At 52.9% G+C, this 27,406-nt stretch overlaps 2 protein-coding genes across 2 annotated transcripts; one reads left to right on the top strand and one right to left on the bottom strand.

Moving 5' to 3' along the window:
- LOC144723557 (inositol-trisphosphate 3-kinase A-like) lies at positions 1–10,075 on the bottom strand. Its single transcript, XM_078602397.1, has 8 exons — positions 9,790–10,075; positions 8,877–9,696; positions 7,989–8,088; positions 7,099–7,312; positions 3,803–4,007; positions 3,515–3,616; positions 2,816–2,887; positions 1–1,975 (listed from the first exon to the last, which is right to left on the bottom strand). The coding sequence occupies exons 2-8, from the start codon at positions 9,636–9,638 to the stop codon at positions 1,646–1,648; spliced, it is 1,785 nt and encodes a 594-aa protein (XP_078458523.1). The 5' UTR covers positions 9,639–9,696; positions 9,790–10,075; the 3' UTR covers positions 1–1,645.
- On the top strand, positions 9,959–26,761 carry LOC144723556 (atypical kinase COQ8B, mitochondrial-like). The gene is made up of 15 exons (XM_078602396.1): positions 9,959–10,180; positions 12,893–13,090; positions 13,890–14,255; positions 14,505–14,571; positions 15,237–15,314; positions 15,929–16,051; positions 16,693–16,778; positions 17,206–17,346; positions 19,441–19,522; positions 20,399–20,492; positions 22,086–22,227; positions 22,787–22,894; positions 23,838–23,903; positions 24,711–24,797; positions 25,607–26,761. Exons 1-15 carry the CDS (start codon positions 10,034–10,036, stop codon positions 25,943–25,945), a joined length of 2,124 nt encoding a protein of 707 aa, XP_078458522.1. The 5' UTR covers positions 9,959–10,033; the 3' UTR covers positions 25,946–26,761.
- Positions 26,762–27,406: the final 645 nt, after the last annotated feature.

Raw genomic sequence — 27,406 nt, forward strand, 5'->3', positions numbered from 1 at the left:
TTCCACCAGCAAAAAATATATATTTCTTAAAATAAGCACACGTTCTAGTAATAATTTGTAGCAAACAGCCACTCGCACACAAGCGTGCGGTCCTTTAACACCAATAATAAGTGTTTTTACAATGCGTAGATGGGCCCGTTTCTCTCTGGATGTTGGTTTTAGACGTACACGTATCCATCTGGTTTATTGACCAAGCCCACCTCCCGTAAGATCAATTACGCACTCGCGTACACCAACACCACTCCCAGCCAGGAAAATCTCCGCACGGCAACGTCTTGGCAAAGCACCCGTCAAAAAAGGCCACGACGTCACTGCAGCAGTGCATTACCAGAAATGTTGCAATTGTCAACAGAATTTCACGAACCCCCCCCCCCTGCCCCTGATAAACCTCTTTAAAGATGCTGCGCAGTGCCAGGGTTTTGCTCCCCTTGCGCAGTTGCAATCGAGCGGCAGCTGGAAGCACAGAGTGTTTGGCTGCAATCTCTTCCCCTCGAGCTGGTCTCCTCAGCCCAGCGCCATCGATGGGCCACAAACGCCAATGGTTCACAGTGAAGGGCGCCATATCTAAGGCAGAGTTAAGTCTTCCGCACGGTAGCGCATTTCCTAACCCCCATTCTGATCGACGGCAAAAACTTAAGTCGAAGGCAGCGGCTCTCTCCCCCCCATCCAAACCTTTGTAGCGCTGCGGACCACCGTGCATTCATCGATGACACACTGCACGATGTCAGTAAATTCCGGCGATCAGGTTGAGCCATTCGCCAGCTGTGTTGACGGCTCACGAGCGCAATGTGAATTGGAGGGTGAAATATGAGGTTTTTGTGAGAACAAAAAAACTGCACACTATCTGCAACAATTTCGAAGACCACTTCCCCACTACCTTGCGAATAAGCACACACATTAGAGGGAGCCACTGCTCCAAGGCATCACCCACTTACACGTGTACAGTATCAGCATTACCGGAACTGCACAGTTTATAAAATACGTTTATGCTTCCAATGTAATAGGTAATGTAAAAAAAAAATTGTAATCCATAAAACGCTGGCAAAGGAGCCTTCCTCCAACCTCTGCTGTACACAGATCTGGTGCCCACAGTTTTAGGCACATTGCATACGTTGGCACGCGAAGGAAAGTAACAAACATCCAATAAATGATCACGAACATTAAAACGATGATAAAAGTTTTGGTAATGAAACTTTAAAAAAAAACTGGTAACCTGCCTTAGTGTTAATCTTTGAGCCGTTCCAAACACGCCCGAGTAAACATATGGCTTCCAAAAGTCCAGTGATCGATGCTGCATCTTGCTTGTTGACGTGGCAAAGAAACTAAACGCGCACGACTAGTGGGGACCGACTTGGACCGGTGCCCAGCCAAAGGCACTTCAATTTCACGTGCCCAGGCCAACTGAGCGCACCACTTCATACAAACCAATTACACTGCAAATAAATTACAGGAATGCTTGGGTCACCTTAAATGTTAACAAAATTTAAAAATGTTTCAAGTTCATGAGTGTGTACAACTTTAAAAAAATTAGCCAGTCTGGAATTTACAAGCGGTGCATATATTTATATACATAAAATATTTAAACCCTTCCCATTTGTATAAAATTAACCCTTTTTCACCCATAGTATATATATCCATTAGCAGCCTATGTCAGCGAACCACCTTTTTGCGAGATTGCTTCTGACACCACGCAAGGGGCGGGGAGGGGCTCGTCGGGGCTCTGGAGGAGTGGCGGCGGCGGCGACGGCGGTGGGGAGGGAGGCTCGGGCCAGTGCTTGGTCAGCATTCCCCGCACCAGCTCCACCAGCTTGTCGAACCCCCACAGGTAGCCGTCCTCGCGGTTGCCCTCCTCCCAGCGCCGCCGGTGGCTGAGGCGGCGGCCTTCCGGCAGCGCGCTCGTCTTGCCAAAGTCGATCATCCTCACCCGCGCGCGCCCGCTCACGTCGTGCATGAACAGCAGCGAGCTGCCGATGACCTGCGGTGTGACGGCAGCGGCGGCAACAACAATGGAGCGCAGGTCACATGGTCGGTGACGGCTCGCGTAAGATCCTGCTGCCCACAGCGGGGGCAGCGTTGCTAACTTAAGCAATTTTCGCCAGCAGACTTTTTGGGTTTCTCCAATCAACTTAATTGTGAATAGCGAAAAAAGTAGGGCGACTTTCTGGCGCGAACGCAATTATGCTGTTTTAGGAGCGATTCCAGGTGTGCTGAGAATCCGGTGGAAGTTTACCAAATTTAACGCTTCGTTCATTGTCGATTGACATTGTTGATGAATTCGAAGGTATACCTTGCGACATCCAAGAGCCATTTTAAGGTTTGGCGAGTCGGCAACACTGCACAGGTGCCTCCGACTCAAACAGTGCGCAGTGCACATCCAGTCTAGGGCAGAATGTCCAGTCACATTTGACGATTTCCACAAACAAAGACAAAGATCCCCCGTATAGTCTGAACAGACTGTTGGGGCAAATGCTGTTAGCGAGCACCTATAGCAGCACACGAGGGAGTGGGTGGCAAGCACGACGCCCGACCGCCTTTGTCTCCCCCGTGGCAATGTTTAAACACCACACCAGGTACAAATTTGTGTCGAGCTAGGATCGGTTCAGATATTCATCACCGATGTAGGGCATGAGCGGGAATCGAACTCTGGTCACCGGATTCGTAGTGCAGCGTGCTAACCACGACACTAGCACTTCCCACCGAGGATCCCTATACACACGCACATCTGTAAGAAACCATAACAAACGGGATGCACTGCAGGCCAGGCGTGCATTTATATGCGCCAGTGGGGTCCCAGTGGGAGCCGGCGGCCACGCACCTCGTGGGAGAGGAAGAACGGTGATGCCTCCAGAACGGACCTCAGCTCCTCCAGCTGCTGCAGGTAGCCTGCCTAGAGGTGGGCAAGAGGGGGCCACACGGGGCAGGACGTCACCAATGCAGCCCACACACACACGGACACCGCACGCGAGGTGGCCGCGTCGCTCGCACCACCAGTGAAATGAACGGCGCTAACGATGGACACAACGCACCGTGTGGATTATTGCTTTGGAGCCACTCGGCTAAGGATTAACCCCCCCCCCCCCCCCCAAACTCTGGAACTCTGGCGCACATCTTAAGCGCTGCGGATCAGTATTCGTGGCTTAGCGACTGCAGTAAAAAATCTGGGGCACAACACTTGGCATGGTGGCCTACTCCTGCAAATGTCAGTTTAAAAACTCACACATTTTCCAACTTTTTGCTTGTTATTGTGCAATCGGCAGCATGTCATGAGACAGCGGCCATTCAGAACTGTCACCACCAAGCAGCCCATCGCCTCATTCATACGAGGGGTGCCGCATAGCCCCACATGACCTGCCACAGAGATGTTGACCCGACGGCAGCAACGCTGCCCCCCCCTATGGGCCGCAGGATCCTGCAACTGCTGTCACTGACTACGTGCTGCTTCGTGATTTGCAAACCAAAACACTCGGGAGACATAAAATACGTTTATGTGTGCCACGTTGAGTGTACCACCTACCCATATATCGTCGTCTTTGTTGACAAAATCTTCAAACACTTTCACAATCTGAGGAATGGTTTTCGTTTTTTTGAAGTCTCTGCACACCGATCCGTCTTCCTTCTGCGAATCACAGCACGCAAACCAGGCACGGTGAAACAGGGCGACGGGCGTGCACCTCCCGACCGCCAGTTCCCCCCACGCGCGTTCCCCCCCACGCGTGGCCCCCCCCCCCACGCGTGCGTTCCCCCCCCCCACCCCCCACACATCCTCCCCACCCCCAGCGTGTCCCCCCCCCATAGCCCTCACCTTGACCCCCTCGATGCGGAAGCCCAGGCTGGCGGAGGAGCTGATGGTCTCGCGCCACTGCATGTAGCGCGGCTTGGTGACGGCGCCGGCCGCATGCTCCGTCGGGGTGGGCGCGTCCGGGTCGATGGCCACCATCTTCTGGTACATGTCCCGCCGCAGCCGCGGCTTTTCCCGCGCTTTGGTCAGCTCCTCTTCCAGGTAGGTTCTGCCCAGCAAGGCCGCACGTCACGGGTTTGGATCAGTGCGGTGTCTCGAGCGGCGCTCGTGCAGACAGCCCGATGCTGCAGTGATTTTTTTTTTTTAACGCAGTTCTCTGAGCACGGGACCAATGACCCAAAACGTCAAGCGGAGAGGTAAAAAAAAAACACAAAAGCTATCAAGTTGTAAAAGACAAAGAGTCAACACATTTCTTGAATCGGGCAAGGTTAAAAGAGCATGGGAAGAGAGGCAATGGGGAGTGCTGCGCAGGTGCGACTGTGGCTGAGAAACACTAACAACGATGCAGGGATGGAAGTTCTCCACTCGGCGTCACCAGAAGGTATCTCGTGGCTAAACCTCGATCTAGAATTACAATAATTGTGAATAAATCGAAGCCATACGCAAGAGGAAGAATCCTGGTGCATCTTTGACCCACCACCCCAGAGCGTTTAGATCCTGGTGACCAGAGATCACTTGGTGAAACAAATAAACTTGAACTGTGCTTCATACAACGCTTCGTATGCTTTGTTAGTACCAATGGCGGAGCCAGGATTTTCAGGTAGGGGGGGCAACCCCTCCAGCAATGAAAAATTATAGGAGTTGTTAGTAAGTAAGTACTTGTCCCTTGCTTTTTATTCAACGCGTGTGCGGCAATGGCGCAGCCATCGATCGAGGGTCGAATTCGAACCGCGTTGTGTGATCGGCATCACGCTCGCTGAAGGTGAATGCCTTCAGGGAAGTCGTGTACTGTATACGCAACTGCGCACAATTCTGTGAGTCACTTACAACTGCTTTGCCGTTACTTATTGCCAATTATGGAATTAGACTATTGTCCTATCATCTCATAAAGTCCCTAGCACATAATAATATGCTATACAATCGCAGTGGGAGTCGCAAAATGCCGATTTATTACTAATAAACCCAAATGAGCCGATCGAAATTAGGGATTTCGATCAGATCATTGGGGGGGCACGTTCCACCCCACCCCCCACTGGCTCTGCCAGTGGTTAGTACGAAGAGGCAGCATTTGGTAACTATAATTTGCAAATCTGCATTTCATATATTCACATGATTCATTCACATCATTTGTGAATGACCAAACAATGTTGATAAAAATTTATTTTGAGCACAAGTTAATTCAGCTTTACACAAGATAAGAATGACACCTTAAATTATTGTTCTAATCAAAAAGGGAGGCAAAACTAACTTGAAAAAAGACGGACAAATTCGCTTCTAATCATATGTATATAAAATGTTCACCAAGATCGATGGAAACAGAAAACACATGTTCAAGGCTAACCCATCACGTCAGAAAGCCGGATTTGGGAAAGGTTGCTTTACATCATACAAACCACATACAAAGAGATTCTAAAGAATACAATTGATGATAAATACCTTCATGCCTAGCCTCTGTTGACTATGGAAAGGAATTTAAGCAGGCAGCCAGATAAGCACATGGGAAGCAATGTTAAAGTTATAATCAGTATCATCTATAAACAACATTTTGTTAAATGTCATTCACGCAGTTTGGGCAAAACTCTTCTACTCTGCCATGACACACACACATACAAAATTGCAAATGCATAGCTTGCAACGTGGAGGTACATGAAGACAAGCGTATGGAAAGGAAATTAGAGCTGTGCAATTCATTTGGACTTGTTTACGACAATCCGCATAGGAGTGTTGGACAGATTTGAATCTGTTTTAAATTAAAAGTCTCACAAGACAAAATGCGCAGTGCTGAATGACAGGAACTGATTATGGACGTGGTCTTTAACCGGTTACCCGGCCAGGTGGCTCAGCTGTCGAGCAAGCGGCTCGCATTTGGAAGGCTGCAGGTTCAAATCCAAGTTGGGGGTTGACTCAGCCCATCATCCCTCCGTGGTCGATAAAACGAGCCAACCGTGGTTGTCCTGTGGACAAACACTCACCGCTGCTATGGGAACGTAACTTTTCACCGTTGGCTTAGGACTTTAAATTGGAGATGAGCAACTGACTCGATGCTCATTTGAGCAGCAAATCACTTTGACTTGTTTTGCGTTTGTTACTATCATGGGTGGATGGCGGTAACCTGGCAAAATGTTTACTGCCAGGACATGGCGTCCTGCCCAGGTAACCTGCCCAGTCTTAGAGCGAGCATGGGCTCGCATGCGATCGAACAGTGGGCTCCCCAATAAACTGCTTTTTATGTTTAGTTTGTTGTCCTTCCCCCGCACCTACGTACATAGGCACGCTACACAAAGAGCGAGTTTAAGAAAATAAAGGGTGCAAGGCATAAGCACAAAACATAGCAGCGTAGCCGAGCAAAAACCGGGAGACATCGTCACGCTCTCCACTCCTCCCCCCTCGGTGTTTGTTAACCCCACTCTTGTTCTGCATCTTGAGATCCAACTGCATTTAGTTGCCGAACAATTAACACTGTCGATGCTATCGGGGAAAACAAGGGCACCAGTGCAGGATGCTTCATTAGGCACTGCGAGTGGCAGAGTGACAGGGCCAAAACTAAATCGCGAGTGAAGGGAGAAGCGAGACCACAAGACGGGGCAGACACAGGAGCAATAGTGGGGATGCAGTCTGTGTCTGGGTGCTTTCAGGATGCAGAGTATTTTATCCAGCAGTGGATTAATAGTTGACGATGACAAAACTTAAGCTGCGTATATCACGACGAAGAGTCGCAAATAAAATCATTCATGCAGACAACGGCAACAACAGCAGCCGGAATTCGCCAGTAAGTGCCGGTGAATAACCACAACACTTGTGCCACGCTAGGTACACTTTGAGGCCAAGTGAAGTGTTGAGGGCTTTCTGGAAGATCACAGACCCAGGTTCTATGGCTTAATTGACTGAGATGACTGGCAGATGCACCCCCTACGCTCCCCACTGTGCCAACTTGCGTATTATCTGCCCGGCACGCCATTCGTTGTTGCGAGCACCCCTCCTCCACCTTCTGCCGCCGTCGGAAGGCGAGTGCCTCCCTCCGACTGCCCCAGTAACCCGTCCATCACAAGCCTCCTCCACAGCGCCCGATTTTGACACCGACAACACAAGTCGTCGCCCAGTCCAATAATCTCCAAACCGCACACACACGCCAGACGCACCTGATCCCCATTTTGCAGTCCATGACCGCGGGCGCGGAGAAGCCGTGGAGCAGGTCCTCCATGTGGTTGTAGCGCTCCCCGTGGAGCTCCAGCACGCCATAGAAGGCCGGCACGTACGGGCCGAGGGGATCGGCCATGAGCGCATCGAGGCAGCGCCGCTCGCACTCGCTCAGCCTCTTGAGCACGCGGCCCTCCTCGCCCGCCACGAAGCTGCCTGCAGGCCCAAACACAGATCCTCCCTATAGCCTGAACAGACTGTCAGGGCGAGTGCTGGTAGTAGCACCTATGAAGGCCGGCACTGTGGCACATGGGGTCCACACACACGCGCGTGCGCACGCCCGCAAATTTAATAGGCTAAATATTGTAATCCACGACTGTTTTGCGGTCGATTACTCGGTCAGCTTTGCTAGGTTTTCCTGTTAAGTTAAATTTTGCTTCTTTGTGTGAGCATCTCATTTGTCGTCGACTTGAGAGGTGACATGGCCACTGGGCTCAAAACCTCAATTTTCCCTCTCCCGCAAGTGAACCCCCAAACGAGGTGGGGGTTTGTGTTTTAAAGGTTGAATTCACATAAATCAACATTTGCCTTTCATCCATGTAAACACCTCTACACACATGGAAATGTTCCAGCTTGACAGACCGTCAGCTAAAAAGCCGAGGGCATGTTCCATTGCTGATGTTTTTTTTAAACAGGCATGGCAATCTACGGTCCTCAATTCTGGCCCGAAATAAATCTGGATCCTGCAACAAACACCAGCCATGAGACCCGAGCAGAGCAAGACACAGCGCAGGACTGCCCCCACCATGCCCCCCCACTGCCCCTGTCGTGCGGGCCTCATGCCCCCCCACCGACCCTCCCCCCACCCACCCTCCCCCACCCCTTCACCCACCATTGTGTCCCGCGAGCTGCACCCAGGGCCCCTGACTGCACGGGGCCACCCTTGCCGGTGACCACTGGAAGACCCCTTTCACCTTCCGCCACGACTCGCCCTGCCACACGAACCACAGAGCATGAGCTCACGCGGGAAGGACACTGCACACACCAACCGTAGCAGGCAGGACGCTCACAGGACAAGTTCATCGTTAACGCAGAAAGACAAATATCCCCCGTATAGCCTTAATGGACTGTTGGGGCGAGTGCTGTTAGCAAGCACCGTTAATGCACACACACACACGTGCGCACGTAACTCAGTCCTTTGCCTATCCAAAGTGTATATTCAGGACCGAAACCCTCGAAATATTCGATGCCCCCAAGCCCTAGAGTGCATTGTAACGAAGATAAATAACGCAGTGGTTCTCACACATTCTCTGTTAATGCCCCAAACACTTGGAATCCCAAATGCCCTTGGTGACTCTCCCATCGAAATGACAAGTTGATGGCACATATGTAAATTCTTTACGATGACTTCACTTGCAATTGCATTTGACTCATACGTCCTTTCCTGTTTACATATTTAGTACGAAAGTCACCCACTATCCGTATGTTTCTGTAACTTAATTGTACAATTTATAATCTAAAACATTCACTTATGTTCGTGCAATATTTTTTTTATTTCTTATGCAAATGAGATTATGGAGAGGTCTCAGCGGGTTAACCAAAAATCAGCCTGGCACAACGCACGAACGCAGCGCACATGACCCACCGCGACGTACACACGCACAGCCACACGGTGCAACGCACACCACACGCAGAGTGTAACCCGAACCAAAGCACACACAGACCAGGGCTTCATTTCAAACCGAATGTTTTTTTTCCCTCCCGCGTTGCCCTCTCCTACCTTGCGGCTCCCATTGGCGCTGAGCGGGAAGTGGAGGTGGCTCGAGGCGTCTGCTCCCCGCCACTCGGGGGGCTCGTTTAGGAACAAGTCCTCCTCGGACTCCTCCATGGACGAGGAGAAGCCACCCCCCGCCGAAGACGTGGACGAGTTGGAGAGGGAGCGGGCCAGCGGCGAGGGGGCCGCGGGCCCCCCACCCTCCTCCACCTCCGTCACGATCAGCTGGGGGATTCGTGGGGGGACGGGCCGAGGGGGCCCGGCCTCAACAGGGAGAGTGGCCCCCAACTCCCTCGCAGATCGGCACTGGACCAGTCCAGGAGATATGGCGTCTCCTCCACGCCGGTCATGCTGGGTGATGGGGTGGGTTATGGGGTCTTGGTGGGTTACGGGGTCTGGGTGGGTGATGGGGGCAAGGTTGTGGTGGGTTATGGGGTCAGGATGGGTGATGGGGCGGATGATGAGGTCATGATTATGCCGGGTTATGGGGTCTGGGTGAGGGTGGGTGATGGGGTCAAGGTTGTGGTGGGTTATGGGGTCAGGGTGGGTGATGGGGTCAGCGTTGTGGTGGGTTATGGGGTCAGGATGGGTGATGGGGCGGGTGATGAGGTCATGATTATGCCGGATGATGGGATCAGAGTGAGGCTGGGTGATGGGGTCAGGCTGATGTTGAATTAAGGGGTCAGGGTAGTGCGAGGCGATGGGGTCTCGGGCCGTCCCCTCAATCCCCTCTCCCCTGCCCGGGCCCCGCTCCCGCGCCGCCGCCATCCCCTCCGCTAAGGCAGCGGGGCCCCGCCTCGCAGGGCCCCCATGCCGCGGGCTCCGCCTAGGCACAGCACAGGGAGGGAGCAGGAGGATGTTAGTGGCCACCCCAGGGGAGGAAGACGCGAGGGGGACATGAGGCCCAGACCTCACTCACCGTACACCGCCAGGGCCACCCTCACCTCTCGCAGCGTGTTCCCCTCTTCCGGGGGACCTCGTCCGAGCGAGCGGAGCTTGGGAAGGAGGGAGAGAGGCAATCGCGCTCAACGTCGGGCCGGTTGGAGGGCACCCGGAGCGCCCCTTCGCGGCGGGGTCACAGACCCCCGTGTAGTCCGGGACCCCCTCGTGCGGCGGTGGCTGCGCGACCCACGACGCCACCCGGAGCCGCTTCACTCCGCCCGATGGCGGAAGGATCCCTTCGCCCCGCCCCTCGCTCCCTCCCACGTGACATCAGAGGGCGAGGCCTGAACCGGAAGCGGCGGGCGAGAGTCACGTGGTGCGCGAAGTTGGGTTGCGTAACACGTGGAGCCGGCGGAGGACCCAGAGAGGTACAGTACCGCAGCGTGAGAGAGGGCACACACGGGGGGAGAGATGGTACACGGGATGATGGTACACGTGGGGAGAGAGGACACGGGGGGGAGAGAGATGGTAAACGTGGGTACAGAGGACACGGGGGGAGATGACACACGGGGAGAGAGATTGTACACGTGGGGAGAGGACACGGTGGGAGATGGTACACGGGGGGAGAGGGGACACGGGGGGAGATGACACACGGGGAGAGAGATGGTACACGTGGGGAGAGAGAGGACACGGGGGGAGATGGCACACGGGGGGAGAGAGGACACGGGGAGAGAGAGGGCACGGGGGGGGGGGGGGGTAGAGAGTACACGGGGGGAGAGGGCACACGGGAGACGAGGAAAGAGAGAGTGCACGAGGGTAGAGAGAGAGAGAGCAGTGGACGCGGATAGAGTACACAGAGAGAGGACAATGGGAGAGAATACACGGAGATAGACGGCGAAGGAGAGCGAGTACACGCGGAGAGGGCACGGGGGAGAGAGGAGAGACGGGGAAAGAGAGAGTACGGTACCCAGGGAGAGAACAAGGGACGTGAGTACACAGAGTACAGAGGGAGGGAGTACACAGAGAGGGGACAATGCGAGAGGGAGAGAGTACATGGGGAGGGAGAGAGAGTACACGCGGAACGGACACGGGGAGAGGAACATGGGGGGAGTGCAAGGGGACATTGCACGGGGAGAGAGCAGATGTGGAGAGAGTCCACGCAGTCTATGGAGTTTATAAAGGACTGGGAGAGGGTCCACGAAATTGGAGAACACGGGGACAGCGTGCACGATGAGAGTACCCATGGTTTATTGTGCAACACGGGGCTTACGTATTACACGGGAACAGATTGCACAATCACTACGACCTATGTGATTGTGGGCAAACCCGTGTACGGTTGCGTGGCTGGGGATGCGAGGCATTCCCTGTTCATCTGGGAGTGCTATTCTCATCTGTTGCGTGTACAGCATGTCGCTTGCCCGTGTGTGGTCCAGGGAAGTTATGTATGCTGCTGATCTGGTAATTACTCTGAGAAGGAGTTTGATGAAGAGGTGGGGCCCACTAAAACAAAGCACCTGCCAGCATCTTGTATTTCATCAAACACTCCCACCCCGTCAACTCGTTGGGTCAGTTTGGGGAGGGCGGAAGGAGTTCACATACCTGGCCATTGTGTTCATGACCTGACCTGCTCTAGATTGGCAGCAGAGGTCTCATCTTCAAATCAGTCGTGCAGCATAAAGTTATAATCCGCTGTGTCACGCTGTGTGGATACTACCTGGCCTGTCACTCCATACAAAGCTCCCGGTCGTCTCAGCCACAATTATGCCGTCCCTTCTCTATGCTTGTGTAGTGACATCGCGGATGTCACTGTGTAATGCCGGCTTGACATCGCGTGCACCACTTGGATTTGGGTTCAGTACCGGCCCTAGAGGGGCTCGGTGAGCACTGATTGACAGTGCTGGAGGGCACCACGCTCTGCGTGCAGTGCCGACCCCTACAGGATGGGGTGTGAGAGTGCCGGCCATGGGAATGGGGTTACTCAGGGCCATGGCACTCTGATTGACCCCGAAGGACACTTGACCGGTAAAGTCTACACAGGGCCCCCAGGTGGGGGCTAGGGGTGGTCACGTGTCAGGGCCGAGATCCTGCTCGAGGGTTCTCGAAGGTGGTCGTGGCTAAGGGCGGAGCCAGCCACGCCGCAGAGGATATAAGCCGGGTCCCCGAGAGGGACCGACTGCTGTGGTTATCCTAAAGAATCTACGTTCTACGTCCGAAAAGAGTCACCAACACGTGGACCTGGACCCAAGCGGGGGTCCTGTCCGTCGTAGCTACTGACAGTGTAGCTAGTGCAGTTAGCCTGGTGGTCCACCACTATAGTGTGTAGTTAGCCTGGTGATCCACCACCCTAGGTTGTTATCTGGTGAAGGGGCAGTTACCCCTTTGTGTTGGTATCAATAAATGTGTTGCCTCCAAAGAGTACGTCTGCGACTCAGTTGAACTCACTACACTTGTGAAACGTGTATCCCTTTAAAGGAACTTCTTTCTGCGCTGGCTTGAAATACGCAGGCAGTCCTGCTTATGATCCATCATGAGTTTAACTAGGCTCGATTGTGTGACAAGCTTAAGGGTCCTTGAAAGATCTGGCCACAATCCCATCAATGAGTTCCTCCAGCAAGTAAGGTTGCGTTGGATGGATAATGTAGGCAGCTTGCCCGATCAGCTGTGCCAGTGAAGATCTAAATAATTGACTGCTTGGTATCAAACTGCATTATGTGGGAGAGTAACGAAGGAGATTTTTTAAGCAATGGAAATGCTCACTTGAACAGGAAGCCACTTAGACTATATACACGTGTGAATATATACATATATGTATTTATTTGTGTGTGCGGTGGCGCAGTGATTAGCACACTTTGCTACAAACGTAGTGACCTGAGTTCGAATCCCGCTCATGACCAATAACAGTGGCGAAATACTGAACTGTTCCTAATCCCTCTACGTTGACTCAGTCTTAAATTACAACCTGGTGCACTATGTAAACATCAGCACTGGGGAGACAAAAGCGGCCGGGCGTGGTGACAGCCACCCACCTTTGTCATCTGCCGTACCAACCTTCATCGGTGCTGCTCGCTAATGGCAGCACTTGCCCCAAAAGCCTGTTAAAGGTTATACAGGGGATCTTTGTCTTTGTGTGTGCGCGTCAGTGCTCCATGGCGGGTGAGGCACTGTCCGTGCTGCGGGGTCTGTCCCACGTGGGTGGCGCGGTCGCCTCGCTGCAGCGCGAGCGCCTGCGGGAGCGCGCGGCGCGAAGCGGCAGCATCGCGAAGGTGGCGATCGCCTTGGCGGTGGAGAATGGCGCTGCCCTCGAGAGCTGGGTCAGCTCTGCAATCGCCACGTGGCAGGTGAGCGTCACACCGGGCGGTCCCCCCCCCCACGGCAACGGCCGCACGCCCGCCACCACACGGACACGGAGATGGGGGGACAGAGACGGAGAGATGGAGACAGAAGGACAGAGAGGCAGAGATGAAGACAGAGATGGGGAAAGAGACAGAGCTGTAGACAGAAATTAAGAGAGATTGAGACGGGGAGGAGAGAGACAGCTGGAGACAGAGGGACGGAGATAGAGATGGAGACTGGGAGATCGGGAGAGACAGAATTGGAGACAAGAGATGTAGAAATATAGATACAGAAATAGAGATACAGAGATAGATATAGGGACAGAGATAGATATGGGGACAGAGATGAAAAGAGAGAGAGAGAGATGGAGACGGGTGGTGAGACGGAGAGATAGGGACAGAGAGATATGGAGAGACAGAAATAGACACAGCAACAGACAAGGAAGCAGATACCAAGAGACAGAGACATGAAGAGGCAATGATGCCACTGAGTGACGTGTGTTGGCTTGTCCAACGCTTTTTGCACGGCGTTGTCTTCGAGAAACGTTTGGACGGCTGCATATGTCGTCACATGTTTCTGTGTTAGTGTGAGCCTATGGCTCTCTGTGCGAGTCTGTGGCTCTCTCTGTGTGAACTTTTGTCTGCTGCGAGCGTTCTCCGAGGGCACGAGTGGGCTCCGCACTGACTGCCCAGAAGCCAGCAGCTGGATTCACAGACGTGGGTCAACATCTGCTGGCCCAATTCATAGCCAGACAGAAGAGAGAGGGACTGTGCAGTGACTCTTCTCCTCTTCCCCCTCTCCCAGGGCGCTTCGCCGGACAGCATCTTGAGTCGAGCGAGGGCAGGAGGAAGCTTGTGCGACGATGCGTCGGGGGAGAGGGGGGAGGACAAAAGGGCCCCTGGCGGAGTGGGGGCCCGCGCGGGGCCCGCGTGGCGCACCGCGGAGGCAGCCGGCAGCACCACGAGGCGCGCGGCCGGCACGGCGGGCGCCAGAGCGGGCCCCGGCAGGGGTTTGCACGGCGGAGCCTCGCTGCCTCCGCTGGGCCCGCTACGTCGCCTCCACCAGGGCCCGTCGGCAGGCCGACTGACCGCGAGCGACATCCGCAAGGCGCGGGAGGTGGCCGGGACGAAGGGCGGCGCCGGCAAAATGGCGGCGCTCCCCAAGCACACGGTCAGTATTTTAACGACATGTACTGGTCACATTACTTTGATGGTTATTATTATTAAAGCAAGGCCCTAATTAGTAAATAGAAAAATCTTGACGTTTCGAATTCTGCACCACGCTGTTGGGAAATCACTAGATCTGCTGCTGGTTTTCTTTAGCCAGACGGGGCCCGTGGGGTGCGAAGCGGCTAGAAATGTGGGGCGTTGTTGTGCGTTGCGAGGTTCGATGGTCGATGGCCGTCGTTTGTTTCGGCAGCTGAGCGAGCGCGCGCGAGAGAGAGCTGTTCCGGCCACCAAGATCGCCAGGATGGCCAACTTTGGCGGTGAGTGCAGACGTGCGTCGTTGTGCAGGCATGTGTTTGTGTGTCTGTGTGTGGGGAGCGGAAGTGTCGCGGTTTGCACGCTGCGCTACAAACCCGGCAACCCGAGTTAGATTCCCGCTCACGGCCAACACCCAGTGAAGATTAGCTGAACTGGTACTGGGCCTCCGCTAAGTCTACTAAGCTTGTGTGTAAACATCGTCCCTAAGAATGCAAAGGCGGCCAGGAGCGGTGCTGGACACCCACCCCCTTGTGTGCCATTTTGGCCTTTATAGGTGCTCGCTAAGAGCACTTATCCCAACAGTCTGTTAAGGCTATATGGGGGGTCTTGGTGGGGGGAGTGGTCTGCATAGCGGTTGACACACCGCACTACGAACCCAGCCGCCCAAGTTCGATTCCCACTCAGGGACAACATCAAGCTGGACTATGTTCGGAGCTCACAGGTTCTGGAAAGATCCAAACAGTCTCATCGTCAGTGAGCTCCTCCGGCAAGCGAGGCTGCGTTGTCTGGGTCCTCTGGCCTGCATGCCCAAGCAGCTTCTGCCAGATGGAGGAGGCTAAATGGGCGCAGCATGTGGTAGAGGGGATACGGGTGTTTGTGTAATGCTCGTTGTGACACTGCGCATTTGTTTGTCGTGTGACCCACGTTATGCATTCTGCTTTCTCAGGTCTGGCTATGGGGCTTGGAATTGGAGCTCTCACAGAAGTCGTGAAGAAAAGTTTTGGGAAATCGGACCAAGCTGACGGTAAAGTCACTGCTGTGAAACACAGAATGCCCGTGTCAACAAAGGGGATATATGTGGTGATGTGCACATGGATATTGGGAAGCGGACCAATATGTGTGTACATGTAGGTCGACTCGGCCTCAAATGAGTACCTGGTGTGATGTATTAACATTGCCACTTGGGAGACAAAGGTGGCCCAGCATGGTGCTGGCCACCCACCGCGTCGTGTGCCATATCAGCCTTCATAAGTGCTCACGAACAGCACTGGTTCTAAAAGCCTGTTCAGACTATACGGGGGATCTTTGTCTTTATCTTTGGGGAACGGTATTGCAGAGGTTAGCGTGCTGCGCTATGAACCCGGCGACCCGAGTTCGATTCCCGCTCACGGCCAACACGAGTGACGATTATCTGAACCGGTCCTGGGCCTCTCCTAGGTCTACTCAGCCTCAAATGAGTACCTGGTGCAGTCTGTAAAAACATCGCCACTGGGGAGACAAAGGTGGTCGGGCGTAGTGTGGGCCATCCACCCCCTCGTCTACTGTGTCGACCTTCATAGGCGCTTGCTAACAGCAATTGCCGCTACAGTCTGTTAAGGCTATACGGGGGGGGGGGGGTCTTTGTCTTTGCTGGTATAGGTGGCGACTCCCTGCTGGCGGGGAGCGTGCTGCTCACGGAGGAGAATGCCGAGCGCATCGTGGCCACGCTCTGCAAGGTGCGCGGTGCCGCCCTAAAGCTGGGACAGATGCTCAGCATCCAAGGTTCTGAGCCCCCCCGCCCCACTTCCCCATACTTCACCTTAAAATGGCACTCGGAAGATCAACGCTCGAATGAGCATTGAGGCGTCGTCAATGCTCATCTCCCATTTACAAGCGCCCAATGGTGGAAATTCCACGTTCCTATGGCAGGGAAGAGTATCTCCATAAGGCAACCACTCTACAAATTGGTACTAATTCTAACGACCACGTATAGATGATGGGCTGGGTCAACATCCCCCCGTGCATGAAAAATGGGGGGATGTCGGCGCCACGTGGAACAAACCAGTCTGTTCGTTTATTTCGGGTCGGGTCCACTGAGCTAAGATGCTCTTTTTCACGTGGGGACCGAAATGCCTTACGAACGCAAAGCACACTAATGCACAACGTGAAACGCACGCCTCGCTAACACTGCGGTGAATGGAGGCCCAAGTAACCTTCGTCGTGTTTTTGGATCAGGGTGGTCCAGTCCTGTGACCTCCTGCCTAAAAGACTTCCACACTTCACGTGATGGCCTCAGAGTGCATATAGCCTGGCAAAAACCCCCGTGGTGATGCCACCACCATTCTATGGCGAATGGCAGCCGCCGTTGTTGTTGCGAGTGTGTGTTTGTGATTGTGAACATCGGATGTTTGTGTCGTTTATAGACAACAGCTTCATAAACCCCCAAGTGCAGAAGATCTTTGAGAGGGTGCGGCAGAGTGCCGACTTCATGCCCTCCTGGCAAACGCAGGTGGGTGACGCCGTGGCCCACGACGGTGGCTCTGGGCCGTGTCCCACGTGTTAACATGAGCGACCGTGCATGTGCGAGTGCTTGGGTTATGGAGTTAATGAGTGGTTGAGTGGACGAGTGGGTGACTGGCTCAGTGAGTGAGTGGCTAGGTCATTGAGTAACTCAGTGAGTGAGTGAATGACTGGGTGAGCAGCTGGGGAAGTGAATGAGTGACTGAGAGAGTGAACGAGTCGGTGAGTGGCTGGCTAGGAGACTGGCTGGTTGGGTGGGTGAGTGCCTGGCTGGTTGGGTGGGTGGGTGAGTGGCTGGCTCGGTGGGTGGACAGGAGGTGGAGTTCTCCCCAACAGGAGCAGAGCCTGTGTGTCGACGCTGAGATGTTGTACCTGCGGTTGTTGACCATGTTATTGTTGACCGTGTGGTTGTACAGAAGGTTCTGCAGACGGAGCTGGGTTCTGACTGGAGGTCCCACATGGGCTCCTTCCAGGACAAGCCCTTCGCTGCTGCCTCCATCGGACAGGTCCACGCCGCCACCCTGCCCAGCGGAGACACGGTCGCTGTCAAAATTCAGGTGCGGTGGCCCCTGATCCATGCACACACTCACCCAGCCACTCACCCAGCCTGCCAGCCACTTACCCAGCCACTCGCTTAATCCCCAGCCATATACCCACTCACCCAACCAGCCAGCCACTCACCCAGCCAGCCACTCACTTGTTCACCCAGCCAGCCACGAGCCCAGCCACTCACTCATCCAGCCACCCATTCAGCCACTCACTCATCCCCCCCAATCACTTATCCACCCACTCACTTACCCAGCTACTCATTCACCCAGCCAGTCACCCAGCAACTCACTCAGCCAACCACTTACCTAGTCACTTATTCACCCATATTGTATGTAAATGTATGGGTCTCTGTGTAAATGTGTGTTTCTCTACGTAAGTCTATGGATCTATTTATAAGTTAATGGCTGATTTAAATGTATCTAAAGTCTATGTGTCTTTGTGTCTACGGATCATGTAAGTATGTGAGCCTATTGTTTTCGGTGTGAGGGTACCTGTCTATGGAGCTCTGCGTGAGTCATTGTACCTCTGCATAAGGACAGTGGAATGATGCGACTTGTGAAGATGCGCAGAGTCTTAATTGCTGCTATATTTGGGCCCTGAAAATTGCCATTCAACTCACCCACTGGTGAGTGCAATTATAACAACAGTTGGCGCGGCGTCTCTAAAACGTCTGTACGCGGCACAGTTCAATTAGTTCGGCCGTGTCGGGTGGTGGTGGTGGTGGTGGAGGGTTTTACGACGACAACAACAACAACAAAAATTGTCCACATCGTTACGGAGTGGCCTGTCCCCAAAAACTCGGGTGGCGAATCCGGCACGCTCGGAGGAGGAGGAGACGCGCGCGTGGGGACGGCGACTGTCCGGGCAATGGGACTTTGTGTGTCGACGCTGAGACGTTGTGGGCCGAGGGGACTTTGGGCCGAGGGGACGATGACCACGGCTCGACTGTGCCGTCGCACGTTTTGTTAATAGCGCAGCCGTTATCAAAGGTCGCGGGGGGGGGGGGGCTCACGGCTCACTCTTGACAGGCGTCGATGGGACGTCGTCGCGGCTGTTGCCGGGATCGTTTCTGTTGACCGATAGTGATGCTAGGCACCAAGAAAACCGAGCAACAGCCTGAAGGGGAGTGGGGGGGAGAGGGCCCAAGCACCTTCAGGGGGCCCTGTATTCACAAAACAAATTAGCTAAACTTTTAAACTATTTTTTATTTGACCAGGTAAGGCCTACTGAGCTATGTAGCTCTTTTTCAGAAGTGACCTGGCCACAAATGATAGCTCAACTAAGTGGATTGTCGCGTGGACATTTATAGCAGCCAAATACTGTAAACGCCTGTTTCTAATTGTGGAGGGGGAAAAAACGGAGGTCCTGGAGAAAAATTCACGTGACCACGGGGGAGAGACACACAAACTCCAAATATACAGGCATCAGGGTGGAGATCGAACCCGCGACCTCCTGTATACCAGTCGATGTAGTTAACATCTTGACCCCGTGGCGCCCCTGAGAATGCACCAAGTATCAACTCGGATTCAGATGTTATTTTTGCATTTAAAAAAACGTTTCTCTCAATTCTGCAGCTCTCTCTCTTCTGTCACGCCACTACAGCTGTCTCTTTATCTCTTCTCCCATCTAGCTACAGCTCTTACTCTTGTCTTTATCGCTGCTGTCATCTCACGAGAAGTGTATATGTTCAAAGGTGGGGGGAGTTCCAGTGGCGGATGTGGGGGGACGGCAGTGTAAATCATCCAGCCCCCTCTCCTCACCCCCCCAATACCTTGAGACCCCAAAACAATGTTTTTGTCATATTTGTATATGCATGTATGTTGAACGTCTTTCGCACCTTATGTAGCCAACCGTGCTAATCAGAGGTGCTACTTGAGAATATACATTGAGTGTTTTTTAATATTAATATCGGGCCCTGTCTTACAAGCTTGCAATTTCGGGACCATTCCTCCACCTTGGTAAGATTCTAGATGTGCCTCCTGGGGAGCCCTCCACATTGATTTTGCTTAAGACCGCCCCCCCCCACCTCGGCCACCCCCCCCCCATTGCGGGCCGGCACGAGCACCGCGCGTAACGTGTGCGCGTCACGCCCACCATTGCAGTACCCGGGCGTGGAGCAGAGCATCGACAGTGACATCGGCAACCTCATGGGGGTCCTCTCGCTGGCACGCGCACTCCCCGACGGTAGCCACTCACCAGTCTGCTCACCACTCTGCTCACTACCGCTCTCATTACTCCACTCACCACTTAACTCACTACTATGTTCAACACTCCACTCGCCACTCCACTCACCATTAAACGTCACACTCACCACTTCATTCACAAACTCGCCACTTCACTCCGACACACACCCTCAGCCCACACATACCCTCGCCTGTAAACATACACATGCACACATACACACATACACACATCCACTCATCCTGTGCTTGGGTACCTCGTATTGGATGGTTTTGTCCGTGCCACCAATTCCTTAAAGCACAATCTTAATTTTAGAACTTTCGTGACTGCAGGAATTATTATTTGTTTCTTTCGGTTAAGTCACGTCTAAAGATAAAATAATAAATTAAATTAAATAATAGAATACGACGTTTCGATTGCAACACAAGCAATCATCATCAGGTATAATGAAATAGCGACATAAAATCTAACCAGAAAACTATAGACAGACATATTAGCAGACAGATATCACCAAGATACATAGCGAGAGCAACACAGGTAACAGAGAGAGGGTGATCGTCTCTGTGTGGTGGTCTTAAATAGACAGAGGGGGGGGGGGGGGCGGAGGCAGAGAGAGGGAGCACGTCCCCTCGATAATTTAGCAAGTATTTAAAAATATTTAACTTGATAAATCGGGAATCGCCCCTGAATGTGCACAGCGTCTTCATTCGAGGAAGTCGCTAGATTTGTCACCAATCTCTGTGACAAACCGTTGAGTTGCTGGTGCAACCCGAAAGTTGCCAAATCTCTCACGTCATGATGTCTCAAGCCGGAAACGCCGGGCGTTGTCGTGTTCGCGTCGGCGTGGTCACACAAAGCGCCGTGCTCTCTCCGCTGCAGGTTTGTTCGCCGACAGCGCGATCGAGGTTCTGCGCCGGGAACTGGCGTGGGAGTGCGACTACAAGCGGGAGGCGGTGTGCACCCGGCGCTTCTGGTGGGTGGGGACCGCCTCGCTCTCTCTCTCTCTCTTTAACCCTTTCTCATTCCGGTGACGCACACGTGTACGTCATCAGTTTGCAGAATCAGAATATTTATATTGGAGGAATCCGATGAGCTGTTTTTCTTCCGATTCCGCACGACGTACACGCACGTCATCGGAACGGCATCGGATGAAAAAATTAATTAACTTTATCGGTATCGAGGCTCCCACAAGGCCATGCGGGAGGAGGTGTGGCACCGTTTTGGCGCCAGCTATCATAGTGTGGTCCTGTCACTCCAGTTCTCTGCGGTGAGTACAGTGTCTTTAAAAACAACGGTGCTATTCCTCTCTAAATAAAGTTAATGCTAACCGCTTGAGCGTTCTGAGATTCAGCGGTGAACAGGACACCCATCCTGCAACTTGCAGACGTCTCGAAATGGGAAAGCGTCAAAACCGCCCCTCCGTGGACTTTTGTGGTCCATCGTCTCTGTGCTGTGAAGAAGTAGACGAAGGGCCAATTGCCCAAAACGTTACCTATTATTTACAAATATGGCAAAAAAAATTCACTATATGATGCAGCTGGTATTCGGCCAAACATCTCCACTGCGAATAAAAAAAGTTCACCCGAATTGCGATTAGACATAGTAACATCGCCCTCTACTGCCAGAATCTGGCAAGACCCTCCTGACAAAATATTTGAGGTTCTGTGACGCTTTCACGGGTAAACAAGCGTAACAATAATAATTACAATAAACATTTTTGGAGTAAATCTTGTCTCAAGATATTATCCCAATTGTGCCACTTATGTAATGTCCCGAGACCGGAAATCCATTTAAAGCTCTAACTTGGAAACGGACATGACAGAACCACTTTTGAGATCCTGTCAGGTGACCTCTGGTCCATCATATGAAGATGCATTAGTTGAAAAATCGCCTCGTAGTAATATATGGATACAAATATTTCCCTTTCTAAGGCAGTGTTATTGCCAAATGTGTTTTTTTGTACACTTGTGCATTACTGCCAATGCAGTATCGCCAAAAAATGTCCACACAGCAGAGTCCCCCAGTGTATTTGGGTCAATTATGCAACATGCAGTGCATGTGCCTGTGTGTGATAGCATAGTGGCTACCTCGCTGCCATGCGAACTCGGAGACACCAGTTCGATTCTCGCTCACGGCATACATCGGTGACGAATGTCTAAACCGGTCCTAGGGCTCGCCTAAGTCGATTCAGCATAAAATGAGTACCTGGGTAAACATCAGCACTAGGAAGACAAAGGCGGCCGGGCGTGGTGTTAGCCACCCACCCCCCTCGTGTGCCGTGCCGGCCTTCATTGGTGTTTGCTAAGAGCAATTTCCCTAACAGTCTGTTAAAGGCTATATGGAGGATATTTGTATTTCTATCACTGGCGAATACAAATTAATTTATTCTGGGCCTCTAGGTTGAATGTGTAAACATCAGGGAGACAAAGGTCGTCCTATAGTTGTGTGGCCGATGTCATAGGCACCATGGGGGACCATTGTTTGTGTGACCGGGATTAACCGTGGTGCGATGTGGCGTGTTGTTCCCGCGTGCATCGTCGCTGCGTGCGTGCGTGCGTGTGTGCAGGGAGTTGCTGCAGGATGACCCATTGTTCGTGGTGCCGGAAGTGGTGAGCGAGCTGAGCAGCCGTCACATCCTCACCACCCAGCTGCTCGCTGGCGAGCCACTTGAGCAAGCTCGCTCGCTCGACCAGGAGACTCGCAACCGGGTGGGTGAGCGGGCGGGCGGGCGAGCGGGGAGGCGGGCAAGCGGGCTGGCGAGTGGGGAGACGGGCGAGTGGGCGGACGAGCAGGCGGACGAGCGGGCGCACGAGAGGGTGGCCGGTTATTGAGCACAGTAGGCCCCAAGCGTAAAGCGGCCAGGAACAAACAGTACTATTAAAGTTTAACACGTAGGCTTTCGCGACCAATATCATCCATAATAGAGGGGTTTTTTTTGGGTTAGACCGCGTAAATAAACGCGATCTAACCCAAAAAAACCTCTTATGGAGAACTATTAAAGTTGTATTAGACAACAGTTGACATATTTCCTGAATGGAGAAAAGCTGTTTATGATCAAAGATTGGGGAAAGAGAGGCTATTGGAGGAAACCATAGGAAAACCATGCAGAACTGGGGGAGAACATACAAACGCCACACACAAAGGCAACTGAGTTGGGGATCGAACCCAGGCGCTTGTTGCGTGGTGTAAGGAATAAATTATGATGGCTGCGACGGTAATGATGATGATGTATTGTCATCTGAAACTCTGATTGCTTTTGCTCTTCAGATCTGCTCCGGTGTGTTGCATCTGTGCCTGCGGGAGCTCTTTGAGTTCCGCTTCATGCAGACCGATCCCAACTGGTCCAACTTCCTTTACAACGCGGGCACCCAGCAGGTGCGTGCACACACAGTCGGTGGGCAGGCAGCAAAACGCACACGGACGCAAGGGCAAAGATCCCCCGCATAGCCTACGCAGGCTGTTGGGGCAAGTGCCGTTAGCGAGCACCCATGAAGGGACTTCCAAGGCACACGTGGTGTGGTTAGCACCGCGCCCCCCGGCCGCCTTTGCGTTGACGTTTACACACTGCACCTCAGGTACTCACTCAAAGCCGAGGACTGGTTCAGATATTCGCCACTGATGTTGGCCGTAGTCTGGAAATTGAACTTGGGTTTTCGGGTTCGTGATGCATTGAGCTCACCATTACACTACTGCTCTGTGCATATTTACACACAAATACACATCTGCACCCATGAGATGTATACACACAGCCTTGAGTGTAATTTATTTCGTATAGCCTAGTCTCACATGGTGTTGGACCAGATGACGCCAAAAGGCGCCTTTTGACGTCATCTGGTCCAACACCATGTGAGACTAGGCTCTAAGAAAAGCTGTCTCGGGTGTGGACCAATCAACTTCAAGGACAGTGAATACATTATCAGAGTTATGTTTTTTGTTTGCATTCCGACTGCAGGTATTGTGGTCAATACAAACATGACTCCTTGTAAAAAAGTTGTCAATTTTGTTGCCAGATAAAAGGGTAAAAAAACAATTATCATATTTTTTTACTGGCAAATGAGGTTCCAATGGTACAAATTGCATTGTACTGGTCTTTAAATAAGCACCACGATTTTGAGAAGTCTACAGTGATTGTTTATGGATACATTTGCCCCTGTCATATGAATGTGGAATTTTGGGGCTGTAAAACTGGATCAGGGCTGCAGTAAACAGGAGATGAGCACCAATGCCTCATGCTTATTTGAGCAAGGACATCACTCTATTAACTGCTGCTGCCGCTGTCTGGACTAATGCCTTGGTGGGGGTCGCTGCTGATTGGCAGGTGGCTCTGCTGGACTTTGGGGCGAGCCGAGAGTTCAGCCAGCTGTTCACAGACGACTACATCGAGGTAAGGCACCCTGGGTCTCTCGTTGGCAGGGTTAGCGAACAAGCTGCCATTAGAGGGTATCCTAAGTTAAATAAAACTAAACCATGCGATGCATCAGTTTTCACGACCAATATATATAAAAGGGAAATTTGTGAATGTGTCTTTGTTCGAAATGTTTAGCATACTTCCCAACATGCTACAAACTTTTAATTTGGCATTTGTGTAGATACCAGACTGTACACAATGCAAAAAGTATAAAATAGACTTTTGTATTTTTTTTTTGGGGGGGGGGGCGCAATAATGGATATAATGTATTGCACGGCAAGTGAGCGGTGACGTCACATTGTGATGTCACCTGCATGCAGCAGCGTCACACAGCGTGCCTGCTGACGTCACGCATCCCCCCACCCTCCGCGTAGGCCGTCTATTAATCCAAGACAAGAATCCAAGTCCCGGGCGAAGCCGGGTAGTAAAGCTAGTTATTCAAAATAAAGAGTTTGTGGATCAGATTGGGTAAATATAAATCTGTCGTTAACCCCCAACCACCCGACACAGCCGATTTAGTAAGGTTTGTCACGTAAACAAAACGTGCCAATTCGTTGCTTCTTCAGCACACCGGTGTTTTGGAGAGTAGACCCACAACATTTACAATTTGAGTACGACGTTTCGCGGGTGATTACAACCAGCTTCAGGCGATTTGCTGGAATTGTCAAGAAGTCTTCCCGTTTCTCCTCTTAAATCGAGTAAGGTGATGTCATCACTGTGAGCCTGTCAGGTGCGAAGATCAGTATGCGATGCGTCGTGTAATGCGACGCTTAATCTGCCCAGGTCGTCAGGGCTGCTGCTGACGGAGACACAGAGCGAGTTCTGCAGAAATCCCGCGACCTCAAGTTCCTCACGGGATACGAGACCAAGGCAAGCGCTTGTGACGAAGCTCCTTCCCTGGAATTTTATTGCCGGTTGCATTCAGAAGCCAAACTTGGAATACCCGTGTGATGATTTTTACACGTAGCGTTTGTTTCCATTAGACTTGGTTTGGGACTGGGGCCTAAGTTACAGCCGGGTTTATCTGTCTGGGTCGGTGACCTGGAATTTTATTTGACATCCAGTGTACCTCTCGCTATGGCTGTGACTACTAGTCACATGACTACTCCAGTTTATCAATAACCCGGAAAAATATTCGGTCAGAAATGAAGTCGCCCTCTGGCGGCAGGTTCCGTCCAATCGGATAACACGAAAATAGTTGACAGAAAAAAGTATCACTTCTGTTGCCAATATGTGCCCTTGGACGGGAAGTGATGGGTGGGGCTGGGCAACGTCATAAGCATCAGCAGCTTTGTCATGCCGGGCCTGGCTTGTAGGGGGGTTTCCTGCCTTCAGGAGGCAGAATGTACGTGGAGCCAGCCATCGTTTTTAAAGGTGGTCAGAGCAATTGTTCCAGAAAAAAAGTAATCCGTTACATGTTGTGAGTTACTTGGCTTGACTGTCCAATTGTCCCAGCTCTATTCTCGAGCAGAGAGTTCCTGGTATTTTAGTTAACAATATTAAACCAATCACATTTCCTCGTATTTTTATTGACCCCCACTTTGCAGCCTTCCTCATTATCTCTTCACGCAGTTCACTTCCGTCGGTCGCTTCAACCACAACGATCGTAATCGGTCGGCTAGAATGTCTCGTTGATCAGCCGACTTGACCGATCCCGGCCTCCCTGTGCCCGACCGCAGGCGATGGAGCGGGCGCATGTGGATGCCGTGATGATCCTCGGCGAGCCCTTCAGGCGCGACGAGCCCTTCGACTTCGGGGCGCAGAGCACGACGGCGCGCATCCAGGGCCTCGTGCCGGTGCTGCTGCGGCACCGGCTCACCGCGCCGCCGCCCGAGAGCTACTCGCTGCACCGCAAGATGTCGGGCGCTTTCCTGCTGTGCGCCCGCCTGGGCGCGGTCATCACCTGCAAGGACATGTTCGACGACATCTACCGGCGCTACTGGTCACGTGACGAGGCTTCCGGCGAGCCGGCAGCGGGGCTGGTGGGGGTGGCGCCGCGAGCGGCGGGTGCCAGTTAAGCCCGTCGGAAATCAAAGCTCCACCCGGCTGCCCCCTTCTCCCCGCGCCATCGGGTTGCCAACACCGTGGTGGCAGCAGTGCGGAGAGCACCCAGGGAAATGGGCGGGCGGCGAGTGCTTTATTTTATTTGTGCAATTTATTTTAAATGCAGTACAGCAACGAAATCGGCTCGTGGTCCAGGTACTTGGTGGATTTGTTACCGTCGCAGGATCGTAAGAGATGGGGGGAGGGTCTTCATCCATCCAGCGGTTGGTTGATCATTCTGGTGATGACTCAAATTGGGCTTGGGCAGCACACATACGTTGCTATAACGAGTGATGTTCGGTGGACAGGATTAAGTACGGTTGAACATGGAGAGGGAATGCGTCCGAGGGGAAATCTTCAGAGAAGATGGAGTTTTGAAAAAATGTCGTGGATTGTTACTTTGTAGGATCGTGAGAGGTGGCAACGGCTTGATCACGGGCGATCGTGATGATGACGCCGACAGTGATGCTTCTTTTATCCCCACTATATTGCGGATAAGAGGAGTTGCACGACAGTCCCGGAAACTTCTGCTGCCACAGCAGAGCGGTTGGCGGTTGTCCTCGTCTCGTCCGTTTTTATTCTACGGCCGATGTTGGCCGTGTCGCAGGGGTCGAGGTTTGTGTTCCGGCTCGTGCCTCGTACAGAAGTCCGGGTGAGAGCGAGGGACGCGTGAACCCCCGGATGGACATTGAGAGCGGTTCCTGTTACAAACCTCGTCGTGTTTTAGAAACGATTCCCTGTACGCGTGGAGGAGATCGGTTCCCATCCAAATAAACTGGTGTGCAGGTTAAGTGTGTGTTCACGTTCATAGTGGCTGGGTTTAGTGAGTGACTGGGTTTAGGGAGGGAGTGGGTTTAGAGACTGTCTGGGTTTAGAGAGGGAGTGATTTGGTTTAAGGAGTTACTGGGTTAGAGAGGGAGCAACTGTTTAGAGACGAAGTGACCGAGTTTAAGGAGTGGCTGGGTTTAGAGAGGATGTGACTGGGTGCAAAGGAGTGACTGGTTTTAACAAGTGACTGGGGTTTTGGCGAGTGATTGTATTCCCCAGCGCGGACAAGAGTGGCCGCTCTCGCTCCGCGCTTATCCGCAGTGGGGATTGCAGAGAGGGGGCGGGGCGGCTCGGCTGTCAATCAAGCGCGGGCTGAGCCCGCCCGACGTCAGAGGCGCGGCCTCAACCAATGGGTGCGCGGGCCCCGGGGCGTGACGTCTCCGCGGGCGGCAGCCAATCGGCCGCGCCCTGCGCCGCTCAGGAAAAACAACGGCGGTTCCGCCTCGCGGCCGGGTTGGATCCGGATCCCGTCCGGGTTTTTTTGCGGACCGTGAGGAACCGGATCCAGTGGGGGTGGGCGATGGTTGGGGGCGGGGGGTATTTAAACACCTTGGGGGGTGGGGATAGGTGGGGGGGGCGGGGCGGGGGTAGGTGGGGGGCGGGGTGGG

This window comes from Lampetra planeri, chromosome 18 (assembly GCF_965212315.1).
Source record: "Lampetra planeri chromosome 18, kcLamPlan1.2.h2, whole genome shotgun sequence".
Taxonomy (NCBI): Eukaryota; Metazoa; Chordata; class Hyperoartia; order Petromyzontiformes; family Petromyzontidae; genus Lampetra; species Lampetra planeri.

Coding starts and splice junctions, on each gene's coding strand:
- LOC144723556 (XM_078602396.1), top strand. CDS start 10,034: ATGGCGGAAGGATCCCTTCGCCCCGCCCCTCGCTCCCTCCCACGTGAC. Junction 17,347..19,440: donor CGGTCGCTGTCAAAATTCAG/GTGCGGTGGCCC, acceptor CCACCATTGCAG/TACCCGGGCGTGGAGCAGAG. Junction 19,523..20,398: donor GGCACGCGCACTCCCCGACG/GTAGCCACTCAC, acceptor TCTCCGCTGCAG/GTTTGTTCGCCGACAGCGCG.
- LOC144723557 (XM_078602397.1), bottom strand. CDS start 9,638: ATGGCGGCGGCGCGGGAGCGGGGCCCGGGCAGGGGAGAGGGGATTGAG. Junction 3,617..3,802: donor TCCGCATCGAGGGGGTCAAG/GTGAGGGCTATG, acceptor TGTGATTCGCAG/AAGGAAGACGGATCGGTGTG. Junction 1,976..2,815: donor CGTTCTTCCTCTCCCACGAG/GTGCGTGGCCGC, acceptor GTCACACCGCAG/GTCATCGGCAGCTCGCTGCT.